Source organism: Ailuropoda melanoleuca, chromosome 6 (assembly GCF_002007445.2).
Source record: "Ailuropoda melanoleuca isolate Jingjing chromosome 6, ASM200744v2, whole genome shotgun sequence".
In the NCBI taxonomy this organism is placed as follows: domain Eukaryota; kingdom Metazoa; phylum Chordata; class Mammalia; order Carnivora; family Ursidae; genus Ailuropoda; species Ailuropoda melanoleuca.
In genome coordinates, this window is record NC_048223.1 from 86871777 (window position 1) to 86897150 (window position 25374).

The 25374-nt window shown below is 44.8% G+C and overlaps 1 protein-coding gene across 1 annotated transcript in view; it reads right to left on the reverse strand.

Annotated features, from left to right (window-relative positions):
* Nucleotides 1–25374, reverse strand: part of GRID1 (glutamate ionotropic receptor delta type subunit 1) — a 731471-nt gene that overhangs the window by 220336 nt on the left and 485761 nt on the right. The window contains exon 6 of the mRNA XM_019795472.2: nucleotides 9338–9508. Within this exon, the coding sequence (XP_019651031.1) occupies nucleotides 9338–9508 (171 nt within the window). The remainder of the gene's footprint in view (nucleotides 1–9337; nucleotides 9509–25374) is intronic.

Below are 25374 nucleotides of genomic sequence, written 5' to 3' on the forward strand. Positions count from 1 at the left end.
CCAGGCCACAAGGGCAGAGAAAAGGGGCCTGGCTTGAAGGAATCCTTGCCTCTTTCCCTCGCTTCTCAGATAAGGCATAGCACAGAGCTCATTTACAGAAGACAGACAAGCAGAGCAGGTACTGTCACTATTTAAACCTTCATCCCCTCTGGCTGGCCTAGGGACATTGCAGCACACAAGTGACGGAACCAAAAAAAAAAAAGCATTTCAGGTGAAAGTAGACCTGAGAAGCAGAAGATAGCCCGAACTTTGAGGCCAAGGGCATGGCAGAGTGAAGACCTGGATGCAAAGCCAAAGGCCTGGAACCAGGTCAGAGATACCAGAGGGAGTAAATCCGAGGCAGACAAGAGCCAGAGCCAGGCAAGGGGCCTGAGGCTGGAGCCTGTGGCCTCCATCCTAGGTGGGGACAGGGCTGGAATGGAGCCCAGCTAGCTCAGTCCGCCACCCCAGAGATGATGGCCTGATTCCTCTTCCAATGCCACACTGTATGACTCTGACTCCCCAGTGTGTGCAGCTCAGCCGGGTGGCCTGGTAGGATGAGCAAGAGCTTTGGATGCATCCCCACCTGGGCCAGCTTTGCTCACTGCCACTCATTCCTCCAGCACGTGGATCTAGCAAGTGCTCAATAAATGCTTACAGAAGGGTGACTTGAATCACCACTTGCACTCACTTGCAGAGTCCTGCTGAATAAGCCATTTCATGCTCTGGATTCATCTTGATGACAATCAAATCCAAGGTGATCAATGCCCCCGGAGAGGGGCAGTAGGGGTGGCCCCAACTTACTTCCCTGAGAAATGCGGATGGTAGTACTCCTGTGTGCCAGGTACTGTCCTAAGCTCTCTGTGTGCAGCTTTATTTTTGGAGAGAGCAGAGATAGGAAGAAATGGAAGAGGGAATAAAGATCTACACAGGCTCCTGACTTCGATGTGGATGGTCTGAGAGCTCCTCCAGGGAGTCCCATCCCTGAGCTGAGCACAGGTCTGGTATACAGGGTAACGAACTTGTACCTGCCAACACCATTCACCCTCTCCCCAGGTGCCTCTTGGTTTGAAAGCTTTTCAAGGGCGAGCAGGAGTCCTATCTGGATTTTGCAGCTGCTGGCTGGAAAGTCCAAGCAAGGATCCCCCTGAGCATTACATGCCCAGCTCAGCCTGAAAGCTGCTCACCTGGACACGTGTCCCTGGTCTCCTGCCCCAGCAGTGAAGTCATAGCTGCCACCGCCCCCGGGCCTGAGCCGGGCCTTCCAGGGCTGCATGGGCCGAGGCGCTGCAGAGCTGCCTGTTATGGGACAGGCCACTTCTCTACCCCCAGGGTGATCCATAAAAGGTGCCAACACAGGAAGGCCCAGAGTGGGGGCCTCCTATGCCCTGACGCAGGTTCCTGAAAGGCAAGTGGCTTGGCCCATTGCACTGGAAGGTCTGACGTCAGCACTGCCGGGCTGACTCGGCCACAGGAGCCTTCCGCATGGCCCATCCTGCAGGGAGACCATCCAGGTGAGCAGGAGAAAAGGGGAGGCAGGCAGAGAGGACTCACACAGGGGCAGCTGCAGCCCAGCCCTGTGGGAAGCACCATGTTCTATTCTCTGCCACCTGTTACCAGCCCCTGCCCGGACTTAGGGGTTTCAATCCCAAGAAAGCTTCCTTATGTCCTCTCTATGTGGTGACCTCCCACAACCACAGCATAGTTCAGGTGCCCTCTTTTCTCCCTAGGGAAATAGTAACCACGGCTGACCTGGTAGCCCAGCCTCGAGCCCTTCCCCTCCTCCCTGCAGGGAGCTGTCGTTCTTGGAGGCACACCCTGCCCTGTCACATCTCCAAGGACTACACCCGCATCCTTAGTACCCTGGCAGCAATCTTCTGCTCTGACTGAACTCTCTACACTTCTCCCCTCCCCCCCGCCCCGCCCCTCAGACACCCTGAACTCTGCCCCTGCTCTCCTGGGCCTCTGGGTTTCTGCATTGCCATTTTTTTCCTAACCGGTACATACTACAGAACAGAGATGAAACTTCCCCATTTATTTAGAGTTTGTGGGAATTAAGAGAGAGCATTTGTGAAATGTCTAACAGAGGAATTGGCACATAATAAGTGCATAATGAGTATTTGTGGAATTAATGAATGCTAAATGAATAGATTTAAATCTGTTCGTAGGAAAAAAACAGCAAGGTAAACCTCTATCAAGGTATTTGCAAAGAGAATGCTTCTTAGAATATGACTGACAGAGGAGAGAGGCCACACTGGGAAAAGGGTACAGGGGCTCTGGAACAATACGTTCCCTAAGGAAGTGTCCATCTCCAATCAGAATCTGGGGTATGCATTTCCAGGAGACTGGGGAGCAGGTGGGGGAGGGGATACTCACAAGGCTCTCATTTCCAAAGCCAATAACCTATGCAGGAAGTGGGTCCTCAGGAGGGAAATGGGAAAGGGGAGGACACATTTCTGGGAGGTAAAGGACAGAATTTGGCCTGTAGCCCTTGACTGGGGCTTGTAAGCTCTTGAGAAACCCAGAGAGACACTTCCTGGCTGCTGGATAACCAAAGACCAATCACATGAAGCCAACTGAGGACCCAGGACACAAAAACACATTTTACTTTTTTAAGAGTTAGCACCAGAATCCCCACTACGTCAGTCACTACGTTTTATTTAGGAAACTACCTAGTGTCAGCAGGAGCAAAGGCTACCAGGAAAAGTTGATCTTCATGAAAAAATAAGGAGAATTCACTTTGGAGTCAAGACCCAGAGAGAGAAAATAGAGGATGGGTAGGGAGGCCAGCAGGAAAGAGAGGATGGCGTCTGAGGGGAGGAGACAAGCAGGGAAGCTTCCCCGGCAGGAGGGGATGCAGGACCTCATAGACTGTTTGTGCCACCACAGTGCCAATACCCCACTCTGCCCCCTACCACAGGGACAGCCTTTGAGACTTGGGTTTGTTTGCGAAGCCAAGAAAGGCACTGAGTTCACATCAGGGTCAGTACTGAGTGAGCGTGCAGCTGCCCCATCAGAAGCCTGGATCATCTGTTTACTTACCTGGGTCCCCAGAAGCAGGATTAGGGCCAGGAGAAATGAAAATACAAGCCCCCCCATGAGATACACTAAGATCTTCAGGAGAGCTATATTCTTCTGATCCTATCTGTACCCCAGCAGGCGGAGACCCGTGCCCACCTCCCTCAAATGGGAAGGGAGAGGCCCCTGAGGGACGATGGCCCCGCTGCGTAGCCGGCCATCTGCCCCCCAATCCCGGTGCTCAGTGCATGTTTGCCTGTGGTAACCTGAGGGAGCCCCAGCCTTGTCTCCATTATATTCCAGGGCCCAGGGAATTGTTGTGCCTTCACATTATCAAGGGAGGAATCATGCTTGAAAGCAAAGGAAGATGAATGGCAGGCCAGGGTCACAGCCACACGAGCCAGCTGCATCTCAACACAAGACCATTATCCACCCCACACCAGAGACAGAAACCTAAGAAAGGTCTTCATTAAGAAAGCCTGCATTTCCTCCAGGCTTCGAAGGAGCCCAGTTTTCTCTTCCCTCCATCATTAATCAAGCCAAGCGGCCTGCTCAGGGAGACCTCCCAGGGGCAAACAGTGGGAACTGACCTCTGACCAGATCCTCAGACAGGCTCTGGTCATCCAGCGAAGTCAGACAAGCAGCCGGCACAGGGTCCAGCTGGGAGGACAAGCTGACGCCAGATGTCACAGCTTGAGAAATCCATCCCTGGGCAAGGCCCTTCTGGCAAACTGCGGCCAGCCCGCCCGTCCTGAGAGAGGGCACCACAGCCCAGCCTGAGGACGGAGCAGATGGTGGCAGAGGGCAAAGGGGATGGGAAGCTCTGCTCGCCACCGAAGCTGAGGGGGTGGTGTGCAGGGCAGATAGGGGCAGTGGTCCACACCCGAGGCTCTCTGGGCTCCAAAAGCGCCCGTGGCCGTGGGCAGGCAGAGAGATCACCTGTGCGACCGTCTCTGACAATGGCAGTGAGGACCATGCTTTGCCGTGCGCCCAGCAGACTTCCTGACTGATGGTTGCTGTAGGTTCCATCTGAGTGTTTATGGTGAAAAAAGGAAACCAGTGAAAGTGACATGAAGTCCACGGTAGCTATGGTGTGGGGTGGCTCACTGTCACTCCAGAGAAAAGGATTCTACTGGCAGGTTGATAAACAACTTGTAGCCAGAGAATAATACAGAAAGCCCTAAAGAAATAGGGACAGGTGGGGAGGGGAGTTTTGAAATGTGTTAATAGACTCAGCGAGGGAAGAGGGATTCCATCTATCAAGCCGTTCGGTCCACACTTTTAAAATGCACGAAAAGGAGAAATTCCAACCTGAAGGGGCATTTTATAATAATACCACATTAGCCCTACAGCTTAATTCAAGGGTCAGGCTCCAAGGTGACCAGACAACACAGCTTCTATCATGTGCCTGTTCCCCTTCGGAAACCCATTTGAATATAAATGGGGTGGCAACGTGACAATATGTCTGTTACTTCCATTGCAGCCCTGAAGTCACCGGACAGCGCCGTTCTGAAGATGAAGTACTTTCCAGATTCTCCTCTAAGCAAGGCTGTCCGCAAAATTTTAGTGGAGTCTCAAGGTTCTTACAGACTGGTTATCACTTTTATTACTGGCTGAGTCAGACAATCCCTAAACTAACTTGTCAAGAAAACAAGAATGAGAAGCACCCAAATGAGACAGTGCTTTGTAGGGGAAAATAAACCAGAGCACACGAGCGAATGCAATACTTTCGGAGCTACGAGAAGTCACTTACTTAGGTATTTTTCCTCCAAGGGACTTTCATTGTACTAAATAGGAACCAAATTGATTTGCTATAAGAGGGTTGGCTTCGCTTTGGAGCACAGAAAGCCCTGACCATGGGCCTAATAGAAGAAAATAGAGTTTCTGAGAACAGCTCAGAGGAAGAGCCAAGAGATAGAAGATCTAGTAAAAAGTCCCCATTCCTGATGGTCCTCATGAAAACTTCTAACCCAGAATTATTGTTCCAAGAGCAGCCGTCTGTGGGAAGCACTAAAAGATGGACTTGAGAGCTTCATTTCTAAAAGGATTTTCATTAATTCCATCAAGACAAAGTTAATAATCCATGACATAAATGTTTTATTTTTTCTTGAGTTAGTTGTTCTAAACATGTGAGTTTTCTCAATAAATCTCACAGCTAGAGGCTAGTAGAAATTAGTTTGTCTTCTATACTGTCATTAAGAAATAAAGAAGTGGTAATAGCTACTAAGGAAAGTCGAAGAGAACGGCTTGCAAATGAGATGAATCTAGGAGTTGCCCTGGATGAGGAAGTAAATCCGCATTTCCCTTTCGTCACACCCCCACTCAAGGCAGAGGCAACAAATGGAGACAGAGATTCCTTTAATAAAGTGCTTATTTATAGAGCTATAAAGAGACTTCCGGAAACAGTTTAACTTGGGTTAAGACCTGCATTATTAACAGATCCAGCCCATCAGTCCTTACGGAGGGTCTCCAGTGAGCAGGGTCTTGTAGGGAGCGCTAAGTGGGTCTCCCAGACATAGCCTCCCCTCTCCCACACAAGGCCGCTCTGATGGAGTGCCTGCGGGAGTGATATGGACAGTAAGTGGTGCACGAAGCCCATGATACAGGGCTGAACCGATGGGAACCGCACTCCCACCCTCTGCGATGCTTTTAAAGAGTATGCTTAGGAAGATAGTGGACTATACCTTACAAAAAAAAAAAAAAAAATGAGGCCATCGTCAGCCTTTTGGTAGACACTGAACACACCTGACCACCTCCTCTATAATGACACAGTTAGTAGCTCAGTCTTGTCCTAGACGCTTTCTGTATGCTCCCTCATTTAATCTTCATTATGTCTCTAAGGGATAGACTCTTCACCTTCCAATCTACAGACCAGGAAACTGAGGCACAAAATGACAAATAAATTATAACAATTAAATAATCCATTAGTAGCTACAGTTACTGGGATTTGAACCCAGGCGATGTGGCTCTTGTGCTGCTGCTGCTACTGCTACTACTACCAGTTCTATTACTGCACTGCGACTGCTACTACTGCTACTACTACTGCTACTACTACTAGTAGTAGCACTGCTACTGTACCACTACTGCTATTACTGCTATCATTGTTGCTGCTATTACTATTAGTTCTACCACTACAGCGCTACTGCTACTACCGTTTATGCACTGCTACTACTGCTACTGTTACTACTGCCACTCCTACTAATACTGTTGTTGCTACTACTGCTGCTACTAGTACTGCTACTGCTCCTATTGCTATTGTTGCTACTGCTATTGCCATTACTAAGGGCACTGTTACTGCATTGCAACTGTTACTACTGCCACTACTACTTCCACTACTACTAGTAGTACTGTTACTTCACCACTACTGCTATTACTGCTATTGTTGTTGCTGCTGCTATTACTACTAGTACTATTGCTACACTGCTACTCCTACTACTGCTACTACTACTGTTACTGCACTGCTACTACTGCTGCTGCTACTGCTCCAACTAGTAGTACTATTACTGCACTGCTACTGCCATTACTACTGCTACTACTGCTACTGCTACTACTGCTACTATTACTACTGCCGCTCCTACTAATGCTGCTGCTGCTGCTACTACTAGTAGTAGTACTGTTACTGCACTGCTACTGCCATTACTACTGCTACTACTGCCACTGTTACTGCACTGCTACTACAGCTGCTGCTACTACTGCTACTGTTACTACTGCAACTCCTACTAATGCTGCTGCTACTATTAGTAGTAGTAGTACTGTTACTGCACTGTTACCACTGCTACTAGTAGTACTGTTACTGCATTGCTACTGCATTGCTACCACTGCTACTGTTACTACTGCTGCTTCTGCTCCTACTACTACCAGTACTGTTACCGCACTGTTACTGCTACTACTGCCACTGCTACTGTTGCTGCTGCCACTGGCACTGCTTCTGCTACGACCCCTGCCACAGGATCTCTGTGATGTCACTCTTCCATCTTGCTCTTGATGTAGTGCCTAGATGGCAGCAGGAACAGGCAAAGGTAGGCAGGGTGGCCAGGGTTCTAGGTCTGATATTGCATTTACCACCTTTGATGATAACTAGCCACACACCTCAAAGCTGTGCCTCTGTTTACCTTCTGTGGGTCATTTTAGTACGCCCTCCACCAGATTCCGCATCCATCCTACCAATCTCCTTTTCTTTCCTGTCCTCCGGCACGCATTCTTTGCATCTAGTAGGTCTGATGTGCCACCAAAGAGCCCAACTGCACCTTTTAATCCATGATAAAACAAGTGATCGGAGGCCTTGATGAGAAGGACTTCCCCTCTCCTGCCACCCACAACCACGCAGTGCATACTTGTGCACTAGAAGGGGCCTCTCCTGTGCTCCTCAAGGAGAAGGAGGGCAGTGTGACCAGGCAAGAACTGGAAAAATTGATGGGACTATGGGGTGGGGTGGAGTGGGGGCAAGGCTGGAGAGGGACAAAGACCTTCAAGAGGAGAAAGCCTGGGGAGACCTGCCTGGGAGTAAGACCCTCCCAGAGTCTGGCCACACAGAGATTGACAGCATCCCCTCACCCTCCTGCCCCACGTGAGGCTATGCGGTTGGGCACATATTGCCTGAGCCACATCATCTCACTCTACCCCCATCCATCTAGACAGTGGGGGTGGTCAACAGAGGCCCAGGGAGGGGGACTTACTCGGTCCTGACCTCTTCTTCTAAACTCTAGAAAGGAGGAAGGCAGAGCAGGCCAGCAGCATCCAAAAATATAAAATCTTGTATTAAGCACCTTGCACCCCTGGCCCGGATGCCCAGGGCTCTCGAGTCCATGGGTCCTGCAGGGCCCATTGTCCACTCTCTTGGCCAATACTTCACCACCTTAGAAAGCCCTCAGACCTTGTCATGGCTCTCTGGAACAGTGCCTATGGGCGTAGTGGGAATTACTCCAGCTGAAATCTGTGTCTGCTATGTTTCCTCATCAACCAAGAATATATTTCTAGTGTTTACCATCTGTTGGGGCATGTTTCCTTCCCCCTCGCTAAATATAAGATTTCAGAATGGATTTGACGCTTTGGCAGATTACATAGGTACCCAGCCCACTCCCCAAAATGTGTGCCCCCTGATAAGTTAATACCAAAATGTCCTGGGAGGGAACTGATACCAGGCGGCAGACACACCATGTCTGTCCCGAACCCTGGTTTCTACTCTTCACAACTCGCTGGGTAAAGAAGGCATAATTATTTTCAAATGCTGAATGGCAAGCATATCACATGTACAAATTTCTGGGCAATTTTTGCAAACCTAATTGGGAGAAATTTCCTTCGGCTATGTGTCAACCACCAAGCATCAAATGAAAGTTTTCTTTTTCTTTTTTTTTTTTTAAGATTTTATTTATTTACTTGAGAGAGAGCATGAGTGAGAGGGACACAGAGAGAGCATCTGAAGCGACTCTACACTGAGCACAGAGCCCGACATGGGGCTCAATCCCGCAACTGCCAGATCACGGCCTGAGCCGAAACCAAGAGTTGGCTGCTTAACCAACTGAGCCACCCAGGTGCCCCCAAATGAAAGTTTTCTTATGCACAACATTCTTAATGGAGAAGTGGATTCTGGGCTGCCAATGGACAGTCTCCACTGTGCTTCATTGTTATTCCCAAACATACAGAGAAAAAAACCACCTCACCTCTCACAATCGGTACACAACTCCACGTCCTACTCCCTGGCCCCAAGAGAAGCTAACACTGATTGCATATATGGCACAACGTGTGGCAGAAGCACTATCCAGAAACACTGGACCTGTTGCCTTGGAAGGAACACAACAACTAGGCATGTCATGGTCCTACCCTCTGGCCTCTCCCTGCTCAGCTGGGACTCCAGCAGTGTCCGGCTTTACCTAAACCTTAGCACTCAGCAGATGAGCTGGGACAGTCCCTAGCTGTTTCACAAGAGCTATGTCTATATTATTGACTTCCTATAGGGAAGACCCTAAAACAGATGCAGCGTGATGACTCCCCATCCCCAATCCCACCGAGCGAACCCATCACCCACAAAGCAGTCAGCACAGAAGCCTAAGAGATAGTAATCTCTTTCATCCCTGAACATGTAACTTTTAAATACAGGAGGCACCCAGTGAGCTGATACGCCTGTCTGCTGACAACAGGCATAATTGCCTACTAATGCTGCTCAGAGGCACTGCCCAGTTGACTGGTTTCAATTTCAGCAAATGACAGGGTTCTAGTAATTACAGTTGGTGGGCAACAGTGTTCAGCTTCAGCTGAGGCATATCTTTGCCCATCGCCCACAGCACGCCAAGGGTGTGGGTGAGACCCCCTTCTGGAGGGAGCTCGGGCAGGGAGCACTGACCTGCAGCATCTGGAGGTAGCCTTCCTGGGGGTCACAGAGCAGGGAGGAGATGCGGTGGTTGTTCCTCATGCATTTCTGGTTGTCCTTTGCAGACGGGAAAATCTGCCGGACCACGGTCATCCTGCCAAGGGCGCTGTGCACCAGATCCAGGATCTCGGGGTCGCTGATTTCCTGGGAAGAGAACCAGACGCATGCTTACCATTGACTCATGACCTGTGTCTGCAAAAGGCCCGTCAGGAGGTATCGACGGCCCACAGCCCGAGTGCCTGGTGCGGAAGGGGTCAAGGGATCGGGCCTACATCACGCGGCACATGAGTTGGTTCTTTATAAATAATACTCGCTGACCCTAAAATGAAAACACTTTCCTGAAGGCCAGAAAAAGGTGTCTGGCAGCCAAACCATCCATGCACTGGCTTCCATGGGGTCAAGCTCTGAAGAAGCCATGTGCTGGCAAATGTCATGGTAGGCATCTGCTGGAAGTAAAAGCCGAATTTCCTATCGAGGGTCATCTACCTGAGAGAAACAAACCTGGCTTCCTCTGACAACACTGACCAAAATGCAGTTAAGTTTCCCGTAATTCTATAATAATTAGATTTGCTTTGTTTTTCTTAAGATCTGTGTACAAATTTTGAAAATGTATCCACTCATTCATTCACTCATTCATGGCACAGAAACATACCCGACATCTCGTGTGGTTTCTTCTGTATTAAGCACTGGCGAGACAGCCTTGAATGAGTCAGGCCTAATCCCACCCAGTAAAACTCAAGGTCTTTGTAGCTTGAATACGCTGAGCCCTGCCATAAGGAAATCTAGGGGCCAAGGAAATCCATTGTGCTTCCATGGTGGACGTCTGCTAAGCTCGCTACACACATTGTCTCATTTGGTGCTCACGACTCCAGGAATTCCATGAGGTAAATCCTATCATTACCCCATTTTCACTGAGCACTTGCAAGCAGAGAAACAGTAAAGGCAGCAGGACACAGGGAGCTCCTTCCAGGACGAGGCTTCTATGAGTAATTAGCACTGAAGCTGAACCTGAAGGATGAACTTGTTAGGCAAAGTTCCCTGTAAGTGTTATGTGGGGGCAGGGGCAGCACAGAGCTGAGGTCTCCAGTAGAAGCTGCAAGGCAGGTAANCGGGGGGGGAAACCCCCCCCCCCCCCCCCCCCCCCCCACTTAGCCTTCCCCTGCAGAAAGGATAAGTGGTCAGAGGCAGCCCAGGAGCTGTGGGGGCGGGGTCCGCAAACCCCACCCAGGGCATTGAGAAGCCCTGGAAAGGTTTAGGTACAAAGCTGCTACAATCCATTTTTGGTTTCAAAAACCTGCAGCTGCTTGCGTAGGGAAAGACAGGAGGACAAGAAAGTAACAAAACTGCTTCAAGGCTAGGAGCAACACAGGAATGACAAAAAAGACAAACTAACATAAATCAAAGGTTTTTGGAGGGGGAGTCAGGTTCAGAAAAGTTCTTGTTTACTGTCTCTCAAACGTGGCTAAATCGGTGGCTGGTTGCAAGTCAAGATTTTGACTGTGAATAACTGTCTTAAAATAGGTCTTAAATCTTCCTCCTTGCAGATGATACATTCTAGCTTTGAGAGGATGAACTGGAATAAATGGAGGTAAATAAAGTTAGAAATTAGTGATCAAGGGAGTAGGGGAGATTTCAAATCACTTAAACCAGAACATAACATGTTGAAGGGTGAAGTGTGAAACTGTCTATTCCAGGAACTGTCTTAGGAAGATCGTTCCCAAGGATGTGGAATGGCAGTAATCTAAAAAAGTTAAAGTGAATCTGGGTTTGAAGCACTCAACTTTGTATTTCAGACAGAACTGTTTAAGGAAAGGTGATCTTGTTGGGTCGAGATCAACAGACCAGAGGTGGGGAAAGGACAAAGTGTTCACATCTCAAGGCTACCATGTGAATGAGCCCAGAACCAGCTGGGGCTTCAGGAACCGGAGCAGAAGCAGAGAGTGTAGCTCAACAGGATGTCTGTGCTCTGCCCTCAGCTGCCCTGCTAACTGAGCACAGGACAGTGGGGAGAGGGAAATCACATTCTGATCCAACAATGAGTAGGACTGTGGGAAAGGGCAAGGATGGACTAGTTAGCCCTCCTTGGACAGGAATTTAGAGAGGATTGGGTGAGGAAATTATTTTTATCTCAAAAAACTGTGAGGTCAGAAATAACATAATTTGAATTATGCACAAGGGGGTTAATCGGAGCCCACACACCTTGGAGAGGAGATGGGGAGGTCTCATACCTTTTGTTTTCTCACTTACTCCTTAATGGCAGAGCCACTAGAGAAGCTCTTTTATGAAACCTTTCCTGCATGCTCAACTTCCTGGCTGGTCAGTGGCATGAGCAGTCCCCACTGCACCCAGAGCAGGACCCTATAACTCTGTAAGGAGCCTGACTTACAGGGTGCACAGTATCTTTCTGGAAAGCAAGGCCATCATCATCCCCAACAATCTGCAGCAGAACCTGGGGTGAGTGGCTAAGTGTGCCAAGGGCAGCCACAGCATAATCGGGGTGGCAGTGGGGCCTTGCCCCTGCTCCCCCACCCCCACCAGCTGCTATGGTCCCTATACTGTTCTCTCTCCATTCTGCCTGCTCAGAACTCCTTGCAAACTTGGCACAGCTCAACCCAACCCATTAGCTGCATTAGTGAGGATCTCTGCAGACCCCACCTCCTATGGCCCAGTTCTCATCCACTCACTCTGGGTCAAAGCACACACACCGTCTCCCAGTGCACTCCTCCCTGCCTCCCTGCACTTCTGGGCCCATCCTTAGCGTCCAGTACAGAGATAGCTGCAATCAGAATCTAAGAATCCACAGAAACAATTCCCCCAGATCCCTTGGGAGCAATGAAAAGGGTCACCTCCTCTCCCAGGGATGTGTCCTTCCCCTCGGAAAATTCCAACCCTGCATCATCAGTCCATTCCAGTAGCTCTGGGCCAGGCCCTCTCCTGTGCTGTTGGTCCCCCTTCAGTATCACAGGGGTACACACAGGGATCCACTCACTCCCTGCTTGCTGCTGCCACACGCTGCCTCCGGGCTTCCCACCAGGTCAGTCTCTGGACCAACGTGAAGACAGCCAACCTCTGGGCCTTCCTACAGATGCAGAGGGCAATCCAAGCAACGAGTTTATACGACAAACTCTCCCTTTGTCCCAGTTGAAAATTCCTTCCAGATAGTTCTGCTGATGAGCAGCAGAGGAAAGACAATGTGTATATACCCTGTCACCTGCACTACCCTCACTAAAGCCAGCGAGCCTGCAGTGGCTGCAACAATGTGTCATACCCAGATGCCTACTGGGAAGCACAGGCTTGAAGTAAATCTTGCTTTTATGACTTTGTAAGTTTATACTGTGAAATAGATCTTAGGCACAAACATTACATTAAGTATGAATAATAAAATGATCAGTGTGCCTCTGTAAAGCTAAGAAATAAAGTATATCCTGCATCTTGGTTGGATGCCTCCTCCCCAAATGCTCACCCCTTCCTCCTCACCAGTAGCTAACTTTGTCACGCTACGACTTACGTATGTAGCCTGAATAATGTATAACTTTGTCTTATACATTTTGTGGAGCTCTGTGCAAGCTAAACTGTCTGCATGCCCCCTGCAATTATGTTTTAACACAGCGGTTCTCAAACTTTGTTGTGTATCTGCGTCACCTTGGAAACTCGATACAATACAGAGAGGTCTATCCCTGTCCCACTTCAACAAGCAAAGCCTCTGTGTTCTCCGTGAGCTCTCCAGAGAATTCTAACACTCATGAACATTTAACATTTTTGTAATCTGTTCATGGTGATGGGGATACTGCTTAGTTTACTTATTTACACAACTGTACCCTATTGCCCTGTATACTATGCCACCATTTATGTACCCTAGTGTTCCTTACCATTGGAATGATTTTGTTTGCTATTACAAAGCCTCTATGCCCATTTTTCTTGTGCATATGTGTTAGTGCACTTGTGTAAAAATTTCTCTGGGTATAAACCTAGAATTAGAACTCCTCAATAGGAGAATACGAGTATGTTCAAATTTACAAAGGAATACCAAATTTCCAAAGTGATTGCACCAATTTATGATCATGGGTGGTAAAGAGAGCTCCTGCACCCTTGCCTGCACCTGACATTATTGTAGGACTTCCTAATATTTGTCAGCCTGGTGAGTAGGAATTGGTGTTAGATTGTTAGATTTTGATTCCACTTCTCTAATTCTTAATAGGGTTAAATATCTTTCATATATTTATGAATCATTTGTGTTTCCTTTCTTGCCTTTGTGTTTTTGTCCAATTTCCATTGGGTTGGGTCTCTTGCATATCGATTTGTGGTAACTTTTTTTTTTTAAATTCTAGATAATTCTTTGTCACGTCATAAATATTTTCTCTACTTTCTAGAATGTTTGCTAGAACTGGCCTATAAACTTAGTCATTTTTTTTTCTAAAAATTCAGCCATGTTGTCCCAACTTTACAGTTGATTGGCCTATGTTGTTCAGAAGGTCTCTCTACTTCTTCACTCCCTCTAATGCATCTAAAGCTACATGCTCTCATCCACTACTAACAATATTTATTTGTGTCCTCTCTCTTATTTGATACTAGAAGTCTATCTTATAAATCTTTTTTTTTTTTTAGATTCATTTGAGAGAGAGAGGGAGAGAGAGGATAGTGGTGGGGGGGAGAAGAAGAAGAGATAATGGGAGAAGGAGAGAGAGAATCTCAAGCAGACTCTGCATAGAGCGTGCAGCCCAACACAGGGCTCCAACCCACGACCCCAAGATTGCTACCCAAGCTGAAACTAAGTCAGACATCCAACCAACTGAGCCACTCAGGTGCCCCTAAATCCTTTTTAAAAAGTAAGTTTTGGCTTAACTGATACTCTTTTATGAGTTTCTATGGTTTTCTATTTCATTAATTTCTACTCTTTTATTTTTTTAATTGTCTTTGGATTTATTAGGTAGCTATTTTTCCAACTTTTTAGGTATTAAGCTCAGCTGTGGAATCTTACATCTTTTATCTTTATTTTTCTTCTTTTTTTCTTAGATTATTTATTTATTTATTTGAGAGAGAAGCACAAGTAGGGGGAGCAGCAGGCAGAGGGAGAGGGAGAAGCAGGTTCCCTGACAAGTGGGGACCCTGATGCAGGGCTTGATCCCAGGACCTTGGGATCATGACCTGAGCTGAAGGCAGCCCCTTAATGACTAAGCCACCCAGGCACCCCACCTTTTGTCTTTTCTAAGAAAGTACTTAAGACAATAAATCTACACCCAAACATTGGTTTAGCTGTGTCGCACAAGTTATACATGTAAATTGTATCACTCTTTTTAAAATCCCATTTTGATTTATATTTGACCCATATGTAATTTACTAGGGATTTTTTCAAAAATTTCCTAACATGAGGGTATTCTTAGTATCTTCCCATTGATTTCTAAGTTAAATGTACTGTGTGTGACCTGAGAACATGGATTTTAGAAAGGTAATCCTTTAAAATGTATTTGGGCTTGCTTTGTGGCTTATCATGTGGCCAGCTTGCGTGAACGTTTCGTGTGCATTCAAGGTCCCATTGTTGTAGGCTTCAGTGGCCTACTTTTAGGTCCATTAGATTAGGAATTAGTCTATTTCTGTCTGAATTCAGCCTATATTTTAAAAAATCCAAAAAACATATTTTCAGTGCTTTATTAGTTACTCACATGTGGAGGACTATAACTCCTTGCTGAATTGAATCTTTTACCACTATTTAGATATCCTCTTTATTTCTAGTAATTCATCTTGCCTCCTACTGTATTGTGTCCAATATTAATACAGCAACACCGGTTTTATTTTGGTTACTAGCTGCCTGCTCTAACAACTTTTGCCTCTTTGCCATCCATCTTTCTCTGTCTCACACTTTAGTTGGAGACTATTAGAAGCAAAATATACTACATGTTTTTTACATCCATCTTTGACTTTTTAGTAGAAATCTTAATCTCTTTATATTAGACTATGATTACCTACATTTACATTGATTTCTATCATATTGTTTCTATTACATATCTTCCTGCTTCTTTTTCCTTCTTTTTTACTTCCCCTGGGAATGATTTTTCTTCCTCTTTTCATTATTTTACCCTCTTTTGGAAGTTATGTTCTCTACATTATTCTTTTCTTGGTTATCTCAGATATTTTAAAATGCATACTAAACAAAGCATGAAGTTCATCAGTATTCCTACTCTCTTCTCCAACATTTATTTCCAATTACCAGCATCCCAACAAATGTGACAACAATATCCAGCATTTTAAATCTATTATTCTTTGGTCCTTCCTATAACATAGAATTCCCATTACTTTATAGAGTTAATATCTTTCCATTTAACCAATAGTTCACAATGTATTTATTAGGCATTCTTTTCCGAACTCAAACCGTACATATGTACTCCTAAGGTACATCATTTAGAATTTCCTTTAATGTCGTTTTGTGAGTGATACACTTAGTTTTTGTGTGCTGAAAAAAATGTCTTTTTTTAATCCTACTCTTAAAAGATAAAAGTCTGAGTTGACGACTAGTTTTCTCTTAGTACACTCAATTTTCTAGGACGCTGTCTTCTGACTTCCGTTTTGTCCACTATGTCAGTTTCCTCAGGCTGCAATAACAAATGATCATAGATTTAGTGGCATCAAATGACAGAATTGTATTCTGTCACAGTTTGGAAGGCCAGAAGTCCAGAGTCAGTCTCACTAGGCTGGATGCACGCCTTCCAGAGGCGCTAAGGCAGACCCTTCCTTGCCTCTCGCCGCTTTTGGTGGCTGCCAGTATATCTTGGCTTGTAGTTCCATCACTCTATTCTCTTCCTCTGTGGCCATATTGCCTTCTCTTCTCTAATATCTCCCTTTGCCTCCTTTTATAAGGACACTTGAAATTGCATTTAGGGCCCACCCAGATAACCTAAGATTCCCCCCTCCCCCGCGAAGATCATTAACTTAATCACATCTGCAAGATCTCTTCTGCCATATAAGGTAACACAGATTCCGGGGATTAGGCCCTGGATATTTTGGGGTACCATTATTCAGCCCACTAACTCCAGATATTAGCAATCTGTTTAACTGCCATTCCTTTGAAGAGGACCTGTGCTTGTTCCCTGAATGCTCTCTAGATTTTTCTTTGTTTTTGGTGTTCTGCAGTAGCATGCTAAATGAGGTCTCTAGGAATGGATTTTTTATTTTTACTTTTATCCTTAAGCCTCCTAGATCTGGGGTTTGGTTTCTTTCAATAATTTCAGAGAATTCTAGACCATACTATTCTTTTATATTATTTCTTTCCCATCATCTCCTATTTCCTTCTAGAAATCCAGTATTATCATTCTCTCTTCCATGTGCCTTCATATCTTCCATCTCTCTGTATCTCTGGGCTGCCTGCTAAATCTCTTCACATTTTCTAGTTCACCAGTTCTTTCTATATATGTGCCCACTTTGATACTTAACTCATCCTTTATCCTTATCCTATTTTTTTTAAACTTTAATTATTTGGTTTTTAATTGCCTAAAGCTGTTTATTTCTCAATTCTACTTTATTTTTAGATGGCTTTTATTCCTTGCTTATCTTTTCCAACATCTCTTTATCTTTTTTAACATATTTAAGCATACTTATTTAATAGTCTATGTCAGATAATTCTAATATCCATTATTAGAATATAGAATATCCAATATTCTAATTCATTTCAGATCTGATTAAACTCTCCTCCCCCCAACCCCGGCTCTCACTCATGGTGGTTTGTTTCCTTCCTTCTTTCCTTCCTTCCTTCCTCCTTCCATCCCTCTTTCCCTCTCTCTTTCTTTCTTTTTTTCTTTCCTTCCTTGTATGTAATCTATTTCCCTCAGAACTTCCTTATGAATCCCTTGAAGTCGGACTCAAATTTGTACTACTTCAGGGAATATCTGTGCTCACTTCTACAACCTACTTAGGAACATTACCCATCTATAACCCCAGAAGTTAATACCAAACTTCCCTCTTAGCTTCATTAGGCACCACAGGTGGTACGACTTGGGTCATAAACCTGCATGGGGCTCATCCATTCTCGAGAAAATTTACCCCCTCCACGCAACTCCAAGATCAAGAGAGAACATTTTTCTTGCTATTCCCTTCTGCACAGTGAGTTCATTTCTAGTTAACCTTTATACCAAGAATCTAAGTTTTTAGCTTGATGACAAAATCTCCCATTAAGCCTCACATCTGATTGGTTCTTACACTGATCTTTTGTGTTTTTTGCCCCACACAGACAGAAGAATAAAAGCTCAAGGTTTCTGCAGTTTGACCAATAGATTCAAGGCAACACCTAAACTGGAAGCTCAAGTAGTTCCCAAAGTTTCAATTTTCACTTTATATCTGGCCTCTGTGGACATTACTTTTGACTGCTAAGTGATCCATTTAAAAATATTTTTAGGGGCGCCTGGGTGGCACAGCGGTTAAGCGTCTGCCTTCGGCTCAGGGCATGATCCCGGTGTTATGGGATCGAGCCCCACATCAGGCTCTTCCACTATGAGCCTGCTTCTTCCTCTCCCACTCCCCCTGCTTGTGTTCCCTCTCTCCCTGGCTCTCTCTATCTCTGTCAAATAAATAAAATCTTTTAAAAAATATATATTTTTAAAGTATATTATACCCAGCTTTTCTAGTTCTTTTCCATTTGGGAGTGTCATTCAGGCTAATTATTCTTCCACAAAGACATACTACTAATCCTTTTATTTAGAATTTTCTTTCTTTAGCATATGACCCCACTCTTTTCCTGGGACACACACCTACCTCCCAAACTCCTCATATGTTTTGGCTGTGTTTGACTAACTAAACCTCAGTTATCATGCTACAATTTCTATTTGCTTCATTTGACTACCCTTCCCTAAGTTCATTGTCATTAATATTAGAAGGAGGGCTATTTCTGAGGACCCAAAAGAAATATGTACAATCTTCTCCATTTGGTCAAATCGCAATTGTATTCTTCAATTATCTCCCAGTTGTGTGTTCCAAAAGGTAAATATTCTATAGTTTCCAAATTATTTTGTCTGTCACTCCAGAAATATCCCCCCTGAAATATTCTGTTACTTTGCCCTCCTACAATCTAATAGCTTCCCCCCATAAATCCTCTCTCATCAATACTGCTCACTCAAAAGATCATCTCTGTGAAAGATGATGGCGTCTTGGACTGGGGTTGTTGCAAATGGATCATCTTTAGATGGAGCTGAAATGCAGAACCTAGACCACATGTTGACGGATGAGATTGGAGCAGGGTGATGGCAAAGTACCACTGAATCCTTCTTCAATGTAAGAAATACTTGTAGTTTGATAACAAAAATATTGTAACAACTAAAACAAGTAGAGAAGAAAACAGGGATAGAATTCCCAAGGAACATCCATTCTTCTCGTCATCGGGATGGGGAGCGGAGGGTGGTGGGAGACTCTTATGCTTTGTAGCATACTCAAAGGAAGATTTCTATGAAAGCAATAATCTGTGAGACCAAATTAAAAAAAACTCACTCCATCTAATTTTGTACTGTACATGCGCACTGAAACTTAGACCATCTTCATTCTGAGTCAGATAAATTATCAGGAAACCTCTACAAATCTCCATGTATGAAGAGCTAAGACTAAAGAAAAGTCAAACAAATTCTAAAGAAAAGCCAATCCTCACATCCTCTCAGGTGTTACTTCATCCACTGGTTGAAAGCCCAACTGTCCTTCTTAGCACAATAAGGAACAGAATAAGACCTGATTGCCTCCAGCCTCCATTTAGAAGCAACGTGTGTCTTCAGCTAGAGTCTCTAGTTGGCTTCAGGCGGGCTTGCCACTCCAAAAAAATGCTAAGTATGTAAGTATGTGTGCATTTTCCTGTGGAGAAAGCCCATGAGCTATATTCGATTTTCAAAGAAGCCTTTGACGCCCCCAAAAGCTGACAAACAACCAATACTGATGCTAGTAATGGTTTTGAAAGTTCTGCTTGTTGCTAACCATGAGAAGAATGAAAACAATGAGGACAACATCAACAGGTTAATTGGGAGACACAAGAGTTTTCGTGTCTTTCCTACTCAGCTGTTTCTTCCTCACTTCCACTCAGGCCTCTGAGGTAATAACAAGGACAACAAAAGTGCAACCAGAGGCAATGGGATTTATATGAGGAACTACTATGCCGCTATGAAAATCACTGGATACACCTACAGTACTACATTATCACCTACACCACGTAGATACCAGAGGTAAGGAAAACAGACAAGAAAGGAAGAAAAGGAAGAGCAAGTTACAGAATGATAGCTCGAATACAGGACACTTATAGTAGAGATACGTGCAATAGTAAAAAGAGATGTGGAGGACACACGCCAACTTCTGGTGGCTGCCACTGTGGAAAGAGAGGGGGGCTAGCAAACAGATTAGCTGCCTACCTGACAGTCTTACCCCTCCTCTTCTAGGCTGGCAGAAGTCTGTGTGAACAGGTGCCCTCCCCTCCACCTTGGGATCTGAGGTGGTGGAAGGTGACCCCGGAACCCAGGACCACAGGTGCATCCTGCTTGGTCCCAGCCAAACTGGGTGGTCCTAGTACTCTAGGCAGTTCGAGGAGAAGGTTCATGACTCTATTTCTGTTTGTTGAGATGTGAAGGGGTTCTCCTTGAGGGATTCTGAGAAGGTTTGCTCAATCCTAAGATGACCACCAAGAAAACACAGCACCTTTCTGCCTCTGGAGGTCGGCGTCATGGGGAAATTCCACTTGATGGCAGGGTGAGCACAATGAACACAACAGACAGACCAAGGATCCCTGAGGAAACTAGTTAGCAGCTAAATCACCCTGCCCTGTAACCTCATCACCTACCTCTGAGCCTTCTCTATGGTGTGATGATAAAGCCTCACATCACTGAAGGAAATTGGATTCATATGTTTCTGTTACTTGTAGTAAAAAACAATCTGACTGACACAGCATTTAATGGGACTTAATGTAAGTGGGTACAGAACAGACTTCAATTATATCTGAAATGGTCAGCTTCTTAAAAATTGAGATCTCAAATATGGCTGAATTTGAACGGTGGACAGGTAGGTGTTTGTAATGTCATGCCCTATATCTTCCACGCCTCTTGGAAATTTTTGTTTAAAACAGAATCATTGCAGAAGTCTTACTCCATGCCTGTTTGAGCAGCAAAGAGGATAAATTTTCATAATGAGGAGAAATCTTCAAAACAGCGATTAAAATGGTAAGGATCTCCTTTTTCTAAATATACACTTTGGCAAATCTGATGCAAAACTCATGCACAAATAGTTTCTGTCTGATCTTTAAGACTTCAGTAAAATTTCAGAACCTTCTGATATCAGAGGGAAATATTATTAAACATTTATATAAAGCTCTAACCTTATATAGGGCTATGTAATCACATTATTAGTCATTTCCTTTTATTCTTTAGAAAGACCTAGATTTATCAAACATCTGTGTGATACCAGCATTATTCCATCTCTGGAGAAATAATAAAGTTTATTTCCCTCCTAACAACCATGGTGCCAGTAATCTAAAGTTGATGATAGCAGGGAAACTTCACAGACAAAGCTGGCTTGAGAGAAAAAAAAGGAGGATTTGATAAAGTCGTGATGGAAGGTTTCCTCTCAACAAAGTTAACAGGCTTTTTTAGAAGATCTGCCGCCTTCACATCCCTATGGAGCACTTAAGGCAAGGCAAGCTAAGGCTCCATGGAGACCAGGACATCCTGGTGAGGAAGACAGTGTGGGAGGCAACTGCCAAAGCTTGGGACTGGTTACAACTCCAGGACAGAAAAGGTGGCAGAACGGCAGTTCCTGAGTGGTGGTTCTGACCAGAGACACCCGGTCTCCTTCATCATCCCCTAAAAGCTCATGCAGTGTGCATAAGTCTCCCTGTTTTACACGGGATGTAGAAAATTGCCATAGAGGATGCCCTTGATCCCTGGAGTGTGGTCCATGGGCCAAGAGCATCAGCATCATCTCTGAGTGTGTTCAAAAATGCAGAATCTCAGGCTTTACCCTGGACCTATCTAATCAGAATCTGCATTTTGAGCAGTAGGCGCGCTCAAATTTAAGAAACACTGGTCTAACATATTATGCAGTGACGTGAAGAGAATCCAATGGGTTTGGGTTCCAGTCCTGGCTTCTCCTCTCCCTGGTTGTATAACTTGGACAAGGCAAGTAATTCCTCTGAGTGTCACCTGTAAATGGGTAACAATACTTTCCAGGGGTTTGACTTAATTCAGTGACTTTAACGCAATGGGATTCAACATGTCTAATATGGAGCCTTGCAGTGAGCATTCCTTATCCTTCTAACTCAGAAACTAAAGCTCTTGATACCAAAACATCAGCCATAGCCTGGCCTCAGGGCAAGCCAGAGGAGCCCTCTTTCTGCCCTTTCCCACCCCGTGGCTCCTGGAGCCTCGTGCACGTCCCTAAGGGAGCTCACAGCAGATCAGCTCAATCCGCATGTAGTTCTTTCCTGTTCCTCATCACCAGGAGACCCCACAGTTCACTTGACTCCCTGCCAAGACATCAAACCAGGACTCAACCATCCTATCATTAAATAAAATGGTCCATTAATTGAAAATTTGTATGGCTTCCTTTATATTTATAAGTGACACAAATGGGTTCTGCTCACATTAAAGCCAGCATTCTGCCTGCCCTTTCTACCCAGGGCTGCCCAGGATACAGGTGGCAGAGCTGTCCCCACATCCCACCTCCTCCATCACAGCCCATTCCCCCGAGTGGCCCAGTCAGACCAGCTAGCAGTGAGTAGCTGGCCCTGTTTCCTAGAGACCTGCACCCGGCCATGGCCATAGGATGAAACAGATGTCCCCTCAGGATCTCTGTGCAGTTCTGGGAAACCCTCCCCCAGGCCTGCCACCTTACAGGAGAATCTGCTATCTCGTTCAGAAAGCCCAAAAAAGTCCCTTGGGGTACTGCATTTTTAGTGGCTCTTTTATTCTATTTCATTTAATTGACTTTTTATTTCATCACATTTTATTCTATTATATTTGACCATTAGCACAAGGTGGACATCTGTCTTCCAGTGAGCCAGAGGACCCACACATGTCCCCAGAATTTACGGAGACAGTCGGTAAAGCTCCTCTGGCTGCGAGTTATTTATGGTTGACGGCAGGGCTTAAGTGGGCTGTCTGTGAGATTTACACCCCCCCCTTTCTCTCCTCTCCTTTCTTTCTTGCCTCTTACTTTCACTTTCTCCTTTCCCATTTCCACTCCCTCTCCTGGATGTCACTCTTCCTCCCTCCCTCATTTCCCTGCCCCCATCTTCTTCGGCCTTCCTGCTCCCAGCAAGTTTGCAAGTTCTGAATTCCCACAACCCCGTGTCACTCCCCTCTGCTCAGGTAGTTTCCCTTAATTCCAAGGGCTCTGAACATCTAAGGGAGGTCAAAGCACTTCCCAGAAGTGGTTCAGGGATTGCTAACCTGACCCTCTCGTCTTCGGATGTGATATACCTGAAATATGCTCTAAATTGGACCCGAAATGTATTCTTCTGCGGTCTGGGCCTGAGTATTAAAAGCACGAATAACTGTCCGGGACAAGCTAAGCATAGCTTTGTCTGCCATTTGGAGGGAAGGGCAGTAGTGTAGTGTCTACACAATTCAACAACTCAGGGCAGAGTCTGAGTAAGACTTGTCCAGATAACAAGGCTCTACAGTCACAGTCAGAAAAGTGGCCCTTCGTGCAACCTTATGGCCCCAGTAGAACACGGCAGAATTCGACTGGAATAGGGGTCTCAAGAGCTGAATAAGGTAACTCCATTTACTCGGGTCCAAAATCTCTAAGGATCCTCTAGTCCTTTATTGTAGAGCCACAACCCTGATTCAGATCTGGGGGCACTGTGAATTCTGTGTTCCCTGCACAACCAGAAGGAGACTGCAGGTGCTAATCCATTGCTCCATCCGTTCTGGGCTTGGAACCAGAACCAGCTCCTTGAGGGGAAGGTGTATGTCTCTCATATTCTCTTGTCTTTCTAATATTGAGCACCAGGCCTGGTAAATACTTATGAAGAAAGAAGGGAAGAGAAGGAGGAAGGAGTGAAGAAGGAAAAGAGAAGGGAGAGGGGGAGGGAGGGAGAAAGGGAGCAAAGAGGAAAAGGAGTCCTTCAGAATTCCACACCCCCCCAAAAAAGGTGACCCTCAAAAATTTTAGTATTTGAATCTCGGACCTAAGTAATTCTATAACATAAAGCCAATGCTCCTCATTCTGTTGTTTAATTTTTAAAAGCTGATCAGGGCTTCAATTTTCAACTTACTCCCAGGCAGATATTCAAATGGAAAAATAAATGTAATAGCAGCTGATCCTTCACAGCACTCATTCGCTTGCTTGCTACAAACCACTTTAATTATTTTGTTTGCAATACCTATTTGTTTGTCTCAGGAGAATATTTAAATCTGCTTTTATCCGTTCACAACTATCCCTACCACTAGCAAAATGAGACCTTATGTTTCACATTAACACTTCATGGTTTTTTAATCCCCAAGGAACTGGCAGAAAATTATAATTTTTAATTGCATTGTAATTTAAAATCCTGAAATAGTATTTTAAAAATTTCCAAATAGTATATGAAAATAAAATTGCATGACCCAGAGCCTGAAGTGGATGGCTCTGAAGTTTATAGCCCCATGTTTACCATATCAAAGCCCTCACATCTGAACTGGATCCAATTGTGTAGACTCAAGAGTAAAGATCTGAGAATATAAATTCAGAAGAGTAGAAGATATAGAGCATGGTAATTAACTGTATAAATTCTGACCATGATGGACTCATAGGGACTGAAATAACCATTCACCTTAAATAAAAAACAAAACATATGAAAGGGCAGTTTTCAGGTCTTAGACAACTATCCCTGTTGTGCTACCCAAGAGAAAAGAAACAAATGAAGTGAGCATGAACTTAATGCTAACAGAGACTTTCCAGGTTGCAGCAGAGGAAGGGGAAACCTAGGAAGAGCCTGACAGCCTCCATGAGTTGAAGAGAGTTTGGGTTTTGAGAAGGCCAACACAATTTCAATTCATAAGGCAGAATTCCAGAGAAGAGACAGCTACACAAAAAATGCCCTCCAGAAATTTACTGAAAGTTACCTTTGAGTCTTTAGCTGAATATTGATTAGTGGATGTGAATGAAGTAACTACCTGAGTCTAAGGAAAGGACCACTTGGAAGGATCAGGTTTACCAACCCTCAATAATGGGTCAAATTAGCAACAGACTAAAACTGTTTCTGACCTACCAAAGCTTCCGAGCAAGACTCAAAAAAATCAGAATGTTCCAAAATAACTTCACTCTGTCAAAGCAGGGAGGAGTAGAGGGAGGAAGTACTTAAAGGGAGAAAAGAATCAAGCACCCGGCCATGTAAAATTCACAATGTCTGGCATCTAATCTAAAATTACCAGGCATGCAAAGAAACAGGAAAATGCTATCTATAATGAGAAGAAGAATCAATCAATGGAAACAGACACAGAAATAATACAGCTGGTAGAATTAGTAGAACAGGACATTAAAACAGATATTATAAATAGTATAAACACACACCATATGTTCAAGAACGTAGAGGAAAGTATGTACATGATAGGGAGACAAATCAAAGATGCAAATTGAATCTCTACAAATAAAATATGCAATGTCTGTGATGAAAATTACTCTAGATGAAATCAACAGCAGATTAGAAGAAAAATAAATGAACCTGAAAGTATCAAAACAAAAAGTCCCAAAATGAATCACAGAGGGGAAAAAAAAAGACTGGGAAAAATCAACAGAGTATTAGTAAGCAGGGGAACAATTTCAAGCAACCTAATATACATGTCATTTAAGTCCATGAAAGAGAAGAGAGATAGGGAAGGACAGAAAAAATATTGGAAGAAATAATGGTCAAACAATTTCTAAATTTGATGACATCCACACCCAAGCACATAGTCACAGAGAAAAAGAAAAATCTTAAAAGCAACCAGAGGAAAAAGACCCAATATGCAGAGAAAACTAAAGATAAGAATGACAGCTGATCTCCCATCAGGAACAAGGTGAACCATAAGTGAATGCCATCC